The sequence below is a fragment of the Portunus trituberculatus genome, chromosome 17 (genome assembly GCF_017591435.1).
Source record: "Portunus trituberculatus isolate SZX2019 chromosome 17, ASM1759143v1, whole genome shotgun sequence".
Taxonomy (NCBI): Eukaryota; Metazoa; Arthropoda; class Malacostraca; order Decapoda; family Portunidae; genus Portunus; species Portunus trituberculatus.
The window spans coordinates 30,350,569-30,363,600 of NC_059271.1; the positions used below are offsets into that span (position 1 = coordinate 30,350,569).

Consider the following 13,032-nt stretch of genomic DNA (forward strand, 5'->3'; position numbering starts at 1 on the left):
GTGTGTGTTGTGTGTATGCACTAGTCACATTTTGTGATCTTGGAGAAAAGAAATTCATATAAATTCAGTTTGATTATTTTTAGCAAAAAATTATACCATGCCATATTCATAATGCCAGTTCCCTGTGATCTAATTTGGGTAGTAATCCAATAATAACTAAGGAAACATATTTTGTTTTTTGTAAGTTTTTGTTTTTATTTTTTTATTTTTTATTTTTTTTTTTTTTTTTTTTTTCCAGGGAAATCCATATGAAAATATTTGTCTCATAAGCTTTCCATTCATGTATTATACTTTATGGTTATGCCTTTTTTGTTTGTGATACAATTGCTCAAAGTCAACTCTAAATATCTCAAAACTGCAATAGGGGCATGTTGGCCCCTATCGTATGGGGGTCTTCATATTTCTATGTCCTCGCTGGCCTTAATTCTCAGAAGACTCATGGATCTGATGGAGTTCCTCCTATTGTTTTCCTAGACTGTGCTTCTACTTACAACTTGCTTAGTCAATCTCTTCCAACTCAATCTATCAACATTTACTTTTCCTTCTAGCTGGAATTTGCCTTCATTTCTAATCACTCATACTACTGTCCTATTGCTTTAAGTTCCAGCCTCTCTAAAGTTTTCTATTTTATCCTCAACAGGATGATTCTTTTAAACATGTCACTTCACAATCTTCTTTGATTACTAGTATGGTTTCCATTGAGGCCACTCTACTAGTGATCTGGCTTCCCTTACTGAGTCATGGTGCTCTTTTAGGGATTTGGGTTAAACATATCTAAAGCTTTTAATAGTTTGGCACAAAGCTTTGATTTCCAAGCTACCCTCTTATGGCTTCAATCCTTCTCTCCATAACTTCATCTCTTTTCCTTTCTGACCATTCTTTTCCTGTTATGGTAGATGATCAATTTTTTCCTAAATCTATTAACAGTGTTTTTTCTCAGGATTTTGTCCTGTCACCCACTCTCTTCCTGTTATCCATCAGTTATCTAAACCAGAATTCGTACTGTATCCTCTCCTACACTGATGAATCAGTGATGTTACTGCCCTACACTTTTCCACATCATATCACAAATGTCCAACACTTAAGGAAGTAAACAATTCACACAAGGAACCTACATAACATCTTACTTATAATTTATTTAAAGCTTCTGATTAGAGTTGAGCAAACTTGGTAGTATTCAATCCCTCAAAAACACAATTCTTCAATTTTTCAACTCAACACAAGTTTCCTGGAAACTATTCCAATAATTCACCCTCCACTTCTTTCCACCCTCTCTGAATAATAAATAATTTTTTTTATTGCAGAACAGTAGGTTCATCCTCAATTATGGTTTGCTATTGTCCATTATGTATAAGAATATGAAGAGATAATAATGAAATTATGACATACATTTGTATTAAGCACACTGTTTTGACATATTCATGTTATGACACAATGTTCTGCATTTAGGAATAGAGATTCATAACTTAGTCATAAATTATGTAGGAAATAAACTGTGGTCAAGAAATTGTGTGTAATGTACTATATATTATTTATTTTGTGATGCACAGCTTCTAGTTAAAAAGTACAGTACATACATATTTTATAACCAAAAATTAATTCTGAATAAATTCAACAGTATTCACTAGGTGACAGTAAACATGAACTTCACTGACATTCAACAAGATAGAAGTCCTAACTGCTGTGCTGCACCATGTGTTGCTATTAACTGATACTGCAAAAAGGTATAAAATGATATTCTATCAAGTTATGATACTGATCCAATGACTAAAGTTCAGGCTGAGTTCACATATCAGTCTTAAGATAGAGAGCATCATCAATGACATAACTCTGTCAAGAGGATTAACTGGAACTGTAAAATATCCTTCCATCAGACAGGAGAGTGTTGTTGCCCCATAAATAATGACAATTCTCTCATATCTCATGGAAGAATATTTGGCATCGCCATTCAATTTCCAATCAGCAGAGTGACATCACTGATGAGTTATTTTCTCTCCAGAGGGATGTGTCAAATGGATAGTGTGTAACTGTTTCTGGGTTCATCCAAACACTTGTGCAAATAGCTGTTTCACTCCTTAGATGACACTTTCAAAATCTCCAGATGACACTGGAGATATTTTTAAAGATTTAAGAGATCAAACCATATTAGTCTTTCACTCAATATTGCAGCAATACTTATATGCTACAAGTAGTTCTGATACCATAATGAATCACCAAGATTTTTAGCAGCCTGACTTTGAAATCCATTCTGAATTAAATGTTCAAGTAATATCTAAATTTCATGGCCAGAAAATTATAGCAACTGACAGATCTTCTTTCAATACTTAATACATATGTAAGGGGAAAACTATTCATTAGCTGGACATAAAGGTATATTATCACAGTCAAAGCCACGGTTTGTCTTGATAATACATATGCATACATATGCAGTCATGAAAGGAACTCAACTTCTGAGTATATAAAATTTATTAACATCTTGACAATGCAGTGGTATTCTTACACTACACCAAGAATATTTTTCAGCTTTCATGATACATGAAATGTTTTAACGAGTCAACTTCATTGTTAATCTGCTCACAGAAATCCTGTAGTCATATTCATGGTGGTTAATTCAGGATTTAATATTAAGAAACCAAATGCACAACTATGTTTCTTAACACAAACAATTTATACTATAAAGAAGCCAATAAATTAATAAATAACAAGACATGCACAATTTCTAATGGAATGATCACACTAGGATCCTAAAAGGATAACAGATGTAGCTGAACACTATAAAAAGGACAGTTAGGAAATATATCCGGTCAAATGCGACAACAGAAAGTCCTGACATTAAGGCTTTAATTTACAATTATATTAACAATATGTGGTGTCAAGTGCCTCATTATCATGATTTGTACATCAAGCTCAAATGCCAAGCCATATGCACAGCTATCTAACATTAAGCTCTGGCTTTAACTATAAAAACAGGACCTTACCTCCATATGATGAAAATAGGATATTCAGACAAGTGATAGCAGCAGCCATGTCAGCTATACATCAAAATTCCTTTTGATTGAAATTTGAATTTTTTCAAGTTATCTACCATATTTGATGCCTCATAAGATGCATAGGCTCATAAGAAACATCCAGTTTTGGCAGACAGTGAAAAGCATATATATATATATATATATATATATATATATATATATATATATATATATATATATATATATATATATATATATATATATATATATATATATATCTAAGCTCTGAATATGAAGTGAAGGATTTCACCTGACATTGAAGACTCTCCCATGCATTTAGATCATTATTAGATCCCAATATTTTCCATTTAAAAACTTTGATCTTTGCTAGTTGCCTACGCACCAATCCTGTTGTGACTAGTGAGATGTAAACATGTACCTGTCATATAGCATCGACAGCAACTGTGAGAGAGTCAGACACTACAGGGCTAATAATCTTAATCAAGGCTAATAATCTTAATCTTTTTTTTATATTATTTTTTTTTTTTTACCTGTATGCAAAGTAAGAATGATGATAGGTGCAATTTGGATTGTATGAAAATGTCTTACCTTAAGGAGTAATGGCATCACACTGTAAAGAACACAATGAAGCTTGCCCGTGTCATGATCAAGACCACCAACCGCATGTTTTGTTTTGCTACAAGAAATGCATGGTGCATAGTCACTTAGGCAAATTCTTTCTGACTGTGTAAGTATGACCTATTATATATTGGTACCTTGAAAGAACAAATTTTTTCGTGGTATAGTACCAATCATTACTTTGTTTACATATGCAAAGATGTCTGGGATTTTTTAGACCCTCTGTTGTCATAGACCAACCATCACCTCAATGCTGAACCTTGGCCTCACAGAGCGCAGGCTCATTTTCTGAGCCTCTTTTTTGGAGACAAGGTGCATTTTATGAGCCATCAAATATGGTAACTCTGTGCACAAATGGAGATGTGAAGAAATTTAATGCAAGATGTTAGCCATTTTGATCTTAAGAAGCATTTCATATCACAAGAAAATATTATGCTTTTTTATGATTATGAGCTTTGCTATTTTGACCCAATCTTAGTTGAATCAATACCTCAAATACTGCACAATTGTTGTGTACTTCAATGTGGTTCAATAATAAAGTTTTCTCAAGCTCAAGTGCACAACTGTTCTATGAGCTAGGGTGGTCTATGATAACAAAAAAATAAATATTTTTAGTATCCAATAATTAATAGAGCTTGAGATGCCCGGTCACCTGGTCTATCACGTCAATTGGGCCAGGTCCAATACCAACTACTGTTCGAGACCCAGGTGCTATCTGGGTACGGCCAGCATCCTGGATGACACTCACTGTCAGGCCTGCCTCCCGAGCCAGTGCTGATAGGTCCATTAGAGAAGCTTCGTCATCTATTTTTACGACAACCTGTATCAAATTCAAAGAATGAAAAGTTAATTACAGTTATTTTCTTAATAATGATACTGTGAAGTAAACTAAAATGTAGATAATATTCAAATCAAGTCACAACTCAGGACATCTTATCAATGCCTTAGAAACAGTAAGCATGGGCAAACCAAAGAGCAGCATTGTTTTCTTCCAAAATCTCTAGTGAATGAAGAGGTATACTAAATACCATCAAGTAATATCACCAGTTCTTTCAACTGTATGTTATTGCTTTGATGAAAGATTCCTACTGCAACACACAGTAATCTATCCTATGGTTTCATCTTGTTACCTTGTCACAGTCACAGCTTGAATGTATAGTCTTGTAAAGAAAATTGTACCACACTACAAATCCCAATGCTCAACAATACAAAGTTTTATTTTACTGTGTCAGTCTTAAAGGTTATTAATATATGGATGCAGAGTGTGACTGTTGAACTGCAGTAGAAAGGTGACCTAGAGTTGATATTACACTTTCTGTTGAGTTCTCTGGAGTTGGTATAGTAGGTGTGGATGATAGTGATTTGCCCTACATCTTGCAATCTTAAACATATTTTTATGAAGTCATTATTAAATCATTTCTTTTATGTAGAGAATTTGTCACATTTAGGATAGTTCACAAATTTTTGAAACGAAAGCCTAGTATAATATTTTCTTCTATCTATGAAGTAAAAATTAAGTTTGTAATCTATGAAAACTTACCTTTGGTTGACCATTCATTTCCCAAGCTTTTAGCAAGTTCTTGTTTCGTTTTTGCAACTGCTTGTAAGCTTTAAGAGTAGCATGAGAACACTGAAAAAAAAATAGCAATAATATAATTTTGTAGGCATATATTTGGTATATAAATTTTTAGATGGTTACAAGAAATTATAGTAAAATAAAGGATAACACTACATATTGAAACTAATTTACTAAGCTGCCTCATTTATCATTGACTCCGAGGACCATACATGGTGAGCTGTCTCCAAGTTCCAAGACTACCTCACTTTGCATTCTACCCTTAATACAGTAGACCTTTTAATACAGCTAAGAGAAAGGAATAGCCCAACCTGAACACACATGTTGCTGTATTTTCCCAAGCTGTGGAGAAATCCACATTTAAGGACAATTTAACAGTTTTGGTGTTTATTGATACCACAATCTCAGTTACTAATCATGCACGAGCTCCTAATACTTTTATAGTCTAATATTTCCTTCATCAACTTCTTGTGTGACTTTTCTTTCATTTATGATAGTCCAGTCAGATTGCAAGAAGCAATTAATCAAGCCCTGAGGCAGTCTCACCATCACTTAAGTATGGCTAGGCATCAATAGTTAATGACCTTAATATTTATAATCTAATATAATCTATTCTACATTGAGGCTTAACCCTTTGAATGGAAAGTTTCAATTTGTTCATAACAATAAACTGTAACACTGCTCATTTCATCATTTAGGGGAGGTGGTGGTGTAGTGAATAAGGTGGTGAGCGTGGGATCGGGCAGATGTCCACAGCGTACGTTCAAATCCCACCACGTATCGCCTTGAAACTATGCCACTTGTTGAGTAGTTTAAAGTTACCTACGTACACATCACCATGATACCCAGGTTCTGGGTGGTTACACCAAAGATGCACTTGGGTGGTGATATGGGCCCTAATATGGGTACCACTATAAATAAAATTGCCTGCACCATTAATGGGTGGAAGCTTAACAGTGCTTGCTATGCATACTCTTCAAGTATACCTACAGGTGCTATAGGCCTTAGCATAAAAAAAAAAAATTATAAATAAATAAAAAATTGCTTTTCTTTCTTCTGTATTTCAACATTGTGTCTTCTAGTGTTATAGAAGAGGGATTTTCCTTTAACATCTATAGCATCCACCTCACCTCTGCAGTATATTTTCTTTCTTGTCATTTGATTCCTTCTTATTTCCATGAAACCAAACTCATTTACAGTAACGTTGCCCTTCTTGCACCATACATCCTATTCTATCATAAATAACTCACTTCCACTCTAAATCCTTCATTCCATTTTTATCTCCCTTATCATATGCCCCAAAGATCCCTGCACTTATCTTCTCTGCAATGTTTTCCTTCTTGTCTTCCTTTACTAATTCCATGCCTGCATAACATCAAACTTATGCACTACTTCTATAATTTGTCCATTCATGTTTCCCCTTTTCTATTTTCATTTCCTAATATGGTGTTCTAAAATTGCATGTTTTTTTTTTTTATTTGTACTTAATTTAAACCATTGTCAATGAAAAGCTGCTGCAATTAAGAAACTGCAGCAGCTTTTCAACAGATAATCTAATGTTCCACACTTAGTACGAGTAACATTATGGAAATTTATATAATAGAGATGAGAAAGAAAATAATACAGTGACAAAATGAGGCAACTGTAGATACAAGAAATGAAATGTTGTCAAGTGGTGGGCAACACAATAATTCAAAAGGGAATAAAAAAAAAAAGTGTTGCATGAATTAGAGAAAAGTGGTGTGTTGTGAAGATAAAAAAAAAAAAATGAAAAATAATGTGTTGCATGAATTAGGAGAGTGGTGTGTGGTGTGATGTAGAGAAGAAAAGAAAAAAAAGTGAAAAGAGACATGTGCAATCATATTGTCCACTAACATGAAAATACATAAAGGCACATGAGGGGAAAGTGTGTCAGATAATGAGGACAGTGTGAAGAAATAATATAAAGCATGTGTGGATATGAATGAGTGCAGCTGTAAAGGCGAGAAATATAAAATTATTTGGTAATTATATGAACAAGTGTCAGGAAAACTTGAAAAGGAGGGAGATTAGTCCTAGTTGAAGAAGAGACTGGAAAGAATGGAGATAGTGGGTGTGATGGCTGAAAGAAAATGGTCTGTACAAGTATTACCAGAAATATGTTTTATCCAAGTTCAATTTCAAAATTTAAATACAGAAATATCTAAACATGAGTATATTTTACATGAGGCTTACAATATAGTGTCTACATACCTGAGCTGCAGCTTTGCCTTTACCCATTTTGAGGTCAGTGCGAACCACTAGAACTAATTTCATCTCCCCAGATCCTTCAGCAAGAAATCCATCCTGAAAAAAAAAGTAATAGGAGCTGTAAATAATTAAAAATTGCCAATGCTATCTGGGATGAATTTTTATTTGTGTAAAAGTCCATTAATTCAATGAGCAGAGGACCAGGAGAGTATCAGATTATCGATTTTGTCATATTATCAGGATGTATTCCTGAAAATGTCAGCATGCTAGGACCTCCATATTACTTTGTTCATCCAAATATTTTCTCATCCTGCTTATGTTTCTCTAGTGAGACAAATAGGGAACTGATTGATGTTCTACATCATTTCCTTCTCTAATGGATAGTTTTCAAGTTAGGATTCTTTTCAACTTATGCCAACCTCTCATCCCCAGCAATCTTTGGGGACCTGTGGGAAATTGGGATTTTAGGATGATGGAACACTAAACTGAGTGACATGCATTGCAGGAGAGGTCGAAAATCAACAAAATCACATAAAAAAACAACTCTGAAAACACATAAATTACACCTCTGACAGTGGTGGTGGTGGCTGTGGCAGCTGCCACAAGCATTGTTGTGTTATTAAAAGAGCAGTGTTGCCAAAAATTCCCTACACTGATTTCTTTCATGTAATAGGCTTTTTTTTTTTTTTTTTTTTTTTTTTTACACATATTTCTATGTACAATTAGGTTACAGATCACTACATATCAGTGAAACTGAAAATTGACCATAGCGTCTTACACATATAACATTACACACGTATTTACACATCTGAATGTAGCGACAGCCTCTTACAAACATTCCTTAATTAAGTTCTAGCTTTTCACACCACAAATAGACTTAACATAGCTTCTAACAAATCAACAAGCACTCTTTCTGTGATAATCATCAACACCAATGTACATCCCATCACTCACAATAAACAACAATGCAATTCCTCATAAATACGCACCTTAAGTCCTGTGGCACAGCATACAGTGCTTATAGAAATTAACTATTGCATTGTAATATCTATTGTTCTGGACTTAGTAAGGTACAGGAGCATTGGTAGTGGCTTCTATCTACTTGTCGGTAGGGTACATCTGGTCCCTGGTTTGAATTTGCAGAGACCTAATTTTAGCCATAAATTAATTTTCTCATCTCACTTTAAAAAATTTGGACTATTGTGGAAATTGGATAATTGGTGTTCTCATTAACAGACTTTTATCATATATATACAGGCAAGCCCTGCTTAACGAAGGTTCACACAATGAAATTTCGCTACAACGAAGGTTTTATTTTACTACCATCTGCTCGTTTAACAAACACCAAACTCTCTTTAACGAAGTTTTATCAAGGTAATTTTTTCCAAGTTTGAAAGCACCGTTGTATCACGCAAGCCAACAGGCTTTTGAATACAACAGCATCTCTCGTGGACAACACGCGCACCACTCACTCCCTGTGTTCAAAACAATAACAGCATCAGCAGCAGTTCGTCTTCCCTCGCTCAACTTACCACCAAAACGCCTTGCAATGTCGCCTAGTGTTGCTAAGAAGACAAGGAAGTCTCTTACTCTCGAAGTGAAGCTGGATATTATTCACAGACACGAGAGAGGCGAGAAAACTAATAGCATTGCTCGCCACCATCTTGACTCCATCTACTTACTGTCTCTACTATTTTCAAGTCAGCAGACTCTATTAAGAAGGCTGATGAGACCGTATCTTCCTTGCAAGCTAAAAGAACCACCTGAACTCGTGACTCTACAATGGATAAAATGGAAAGCCTTGTGGAAATGTGGTACACAAGTTTTGGATGTGATACAATGATGCACCCTTTGTTTACATTCCACAGGTTGCAGGTTAATGTATTTCCCATTTCACTCTCCCTCCCTTCATAAATTTAAGATCATCAACATTATAAAGTTACGTACGTACATATTAGTGTACATTATAATGACTTAAATTAAACTGCCTAAATGTTTAACTTCATAATTTTTACTTTCATTAAACCTTTCACTGTACTATGATGCACTCTCGCTTTGTTTACTCTCAATGGAAGTTCAAGTCAGGGGTTAAACTTGTTATAATCGGTTCGCGTAACGAAGTTTCACTTAACGAAGGTTTTTTTAGAAACGTAACCCCTTCGCTAAGCAGGGGTTGCCCGTATTTTATATATATATATATATATATATATATATATATATATATATATATATATATATATATATATATATATATATATATATATATATATATATATATATATATATATATATATATATATATATATATATCCCTTTCTTGTGTACAGGAGAGTTAATCTGATCAACACTACGGATAAAATCAGGTCACTTTAGGCTTTAGTTTAATGATGAGGATGGTCATATTTCCTCTGCCTGACCCTTTCACATGATAATTGCACCCTTTAACAACGAGTTCTGGCCTATTACTCAAATCCTCTAGATTTGAGGGTTATCCCCCTCTAACATACTGTGCCTCATACAAAAGTAACTCGAGTTTAATTCATTCCGTGACAGAGCTCGTATTTCAAATTGTTCATATCTCAAAAGAATTTTCCCTACAGAAATGCATTAAAATGCAGTAAATCTCTAAAATTATGACAGAGGTGACTCTTGTTTACACAATGACTAAAATTGTGATAATTTACATTTTTCATTTCCATCTCCAAATTGAATTACAAATATACCCAGTAACTGAGGATAATTAATCAGTCTGATACAGTTAAGAAGCCCTGTAGAGCACCATTATTTGCAAGAATAGGGTCTGAATTTTTTAATAAAGAATAAACATGCTAATGGAAGCGTCCAAACCCCTGGGCTCCCACACCTGGGTCCACCACTCCTTATCCACATATATTCTTATGATAACCAAACTGACCCTAGTAATAAAACAATATAAAGTAATCCCTGCACTTCCAAGTAGACTCACCTCGTCCCACCCTTCGTCCTCCGAGTCATCTGCGCCTCCACCCCCGCTGTCCATCATGTCCTCTGGGTTTCCGTTGTCACTCAAAAAAGAACCACGAGCGAAAAATCCTATGCACATGCCCAGCCCAACCCCTACCATCATCCCTGGTTGACATAATACGTCTGACAGTGCCGGTATTATCATTGTGGACACGTTGTTTTGCTCTTCGTTACGTTGCGAAAGATAGTTCTTTTTAACGGCGCACGTCTTAATCTTGATCTTAATAGTACAGGCGACTCGGGATCACTCTTGAGCCGGGCCTTTGGATCGGCTTATCTCATTCCTTCCATGTATTATCTATACTATCTCTTTTTCTCGGTGACTCGGGATCGCTCCGGAGTCAAGCCTTTGGATCGGCAGCTCCTGTAAAGGACAAAAAGACACAAGCAGAAAAAAAGAAAAATTAGACTAGTATTCTTTCTCCTATTCGTTATATATTTAATCTATTTCTGCCGTTTTATTACAATTTCCTCCTATTCCATTATTCGTTACCATATTGTCATTCCAATTTCCTCCTTTTCCCTTATTCCTTATCCTCTTCCCCTATTAGTTTTTTTTTTTTTTTTTTATTCTAGTTTTGTCATTTCCTTCTATTCCATTATTCATTATCATTTTCATTCCCATTTCCTATTATTTCTCTATTTGTCATCCATTTTTTTTTATCTCATTTTATTCTTATGTTCTCTATTTATCATTCATTTTTTTCTATCTCCTGTTTCATTTCCATTTCCTCCACTTATTATCCATTTTCTATCTCCTTTTTTAATCTCATTCCTTCCATGTATTATCTATATTATTTCTTTTTCTCTCCCTTCTCCTTGACCAATAGCATGTCTTCATATATGTGACGTCAAATTAGCTGCGTGATAGCTGCAAAAGGGGAGCTGGGAAATGAGGAAAGCAGGAGGGACGTGTATATTAGGACATTGCCAATATACGCATGAAACAGGTGTTGATATGGTTCATTGATATATCAGGGTGGTAAGGAAATTTGTCCTACCTAAACACATCAATAATAATGAGTAGAGATCAGATGAAAATGTTTAGGCCATTTTAGTTTTGTATGTTATGTATTAAAAAAAAAATAAATAAATAAATAAATAAATAAAAAAAAAAAAAACGTCGGTTTAATCACTAATTTATTTCAGTGAAAAATGCAGAAAAACCAAATCAGAAATGACAACTACCATTTCTGTACCCTGCAGGACACGCCAGGATTCCCACTGAAACTTGTAGGCATTTCAAAAGACTAGCTTTATATAATACTGAATGATCACTTCTTTAGTAAGCCATAAACTGAAACTGAATATATATATATATATATATATATATATATATATATATATATATATATATATATATATATATATATATATATATATATATATAAACATTTAATTTCAGTTTATGGCTTACTAATGAAGTGATCATTCATTATAAAGCTAGCCTTTTGAAATGTCTACAGGTTTCAGTGGGAATCCAGCTTTGTCCTGCTGGGTGCAGGATTGGTGGTGTTCCATTTCTGATTTTGTTTTCCTGCATTTTTCAGTGAAATAAATCACTGATTAAAACAAGTTTTTTTTCACAACTTTTTCTTGAAAATACATACCATAATATAACTTAAATGGACTAAATAACAACATTTTTATTTGATTTCTGAATATTATCATAGAGTTAAGGTGAAGACATGAGTGTTTTGAACATACAATTTCATGTACCTACTTACTGGGGAAGAACAGTGCATTTTATAAAAGAGCAGTCACAGTCCATCAGGATGTGAAGTGATATAACTGTATACATTTCACTCTTTCGGTGTTCCTGGCTAAAGAATATTTTAAATATGTGCATCATATATATATTTTTTTTTTCTACACTGTATCGCACCCAACCTTCATAAACAATCTTCTTACTGGACACAGTTTCCCACCCTCTTCCAACAAGTTAAAAAAGTGCACTGTATCAATAACAATTTTAAAATCCACTACATAGTAATCTTCTTACAAAGATGGAGAATCCTTTATTAGGAATTATATCATAGTCTGCTTTACAAAATAAAAATATCAAGAAATTGATCTGAATGAGGTATAAATTGACCATGATTCTGTAATGGATATCGAACCCTTAACAAGACACATCATAAACATAAAAGCCTAGTATGTTATCTGTTAAGTCAAGGAAATCATAAAGGGGAATGTCTGTGGTTGCCTTTGAACTATCACTTTAGCTTTTCTCTTCATTTACATAGATCTCTGCTGTTTCAGTGTCCCTTAACCAAACAGGGCCAGATTTAGACATGTGGAGGCCCCTGGGCAGCCTCCATGTGGAGACCAATGGTCCTATTTTGATTGACCCTCCTTCATGATGATCATGAATTGATAATATTAAATACCCAGTAACTGTAATTAATACCCTGCTTTTTTCCAGTATTCCTCTGTAATAAACTCAATAAAACTCAATTCCTTTGTTATTTTGTTATAAAGTTGTTGTTTTTTTGTAGAAGCCTCCAGATTGTGGAGTTCCCATGGGCAGCTGCCCTCTTTGCCCACTCCTAAATCTAGCTCTGTAACCAAAACACGTAAAGATTTTTCACTTTCATATCTCCATATATGATGCCT

At 34.3% G+C, this 13,032-nt stretch overlaps 1 protein-coding gene across 1 annotated transcript; it reads right to left on the bottom strand.

Annotated features, from left to right (window-relative positions):
• Window positions 1–1,517: 1,517 nt before the first annotated feature.
• On the bottom strand, window positions 1,518–10,915 carry LOC123504855 (peptidyl-tRNA hydrolase 2, mitochondrial-like). Its single transcript, XM_045255756.1, has 4 exons — window positions 10,379–10,915; window positions 7,417–7,509; window positions 5,149–5,238; window positions 1,518–4,428 (listed from the first exon to the last, which is right to left on the bottom strand). Exons 1-4 carry the CDS (start codon window positions 10,559–10,561, stop codon window positions 4,234–4,236), a joined length of 561 nt encoding a protein of 186 aa, XP_045111691.1. The 5' UTR covers window positions 10,562–10,915; the 3' UTR covers window positions 1,518–4,233.
• Between the last annotated feature and the right edge of the window lie 2,117 nt (window positions 10,916–13,032).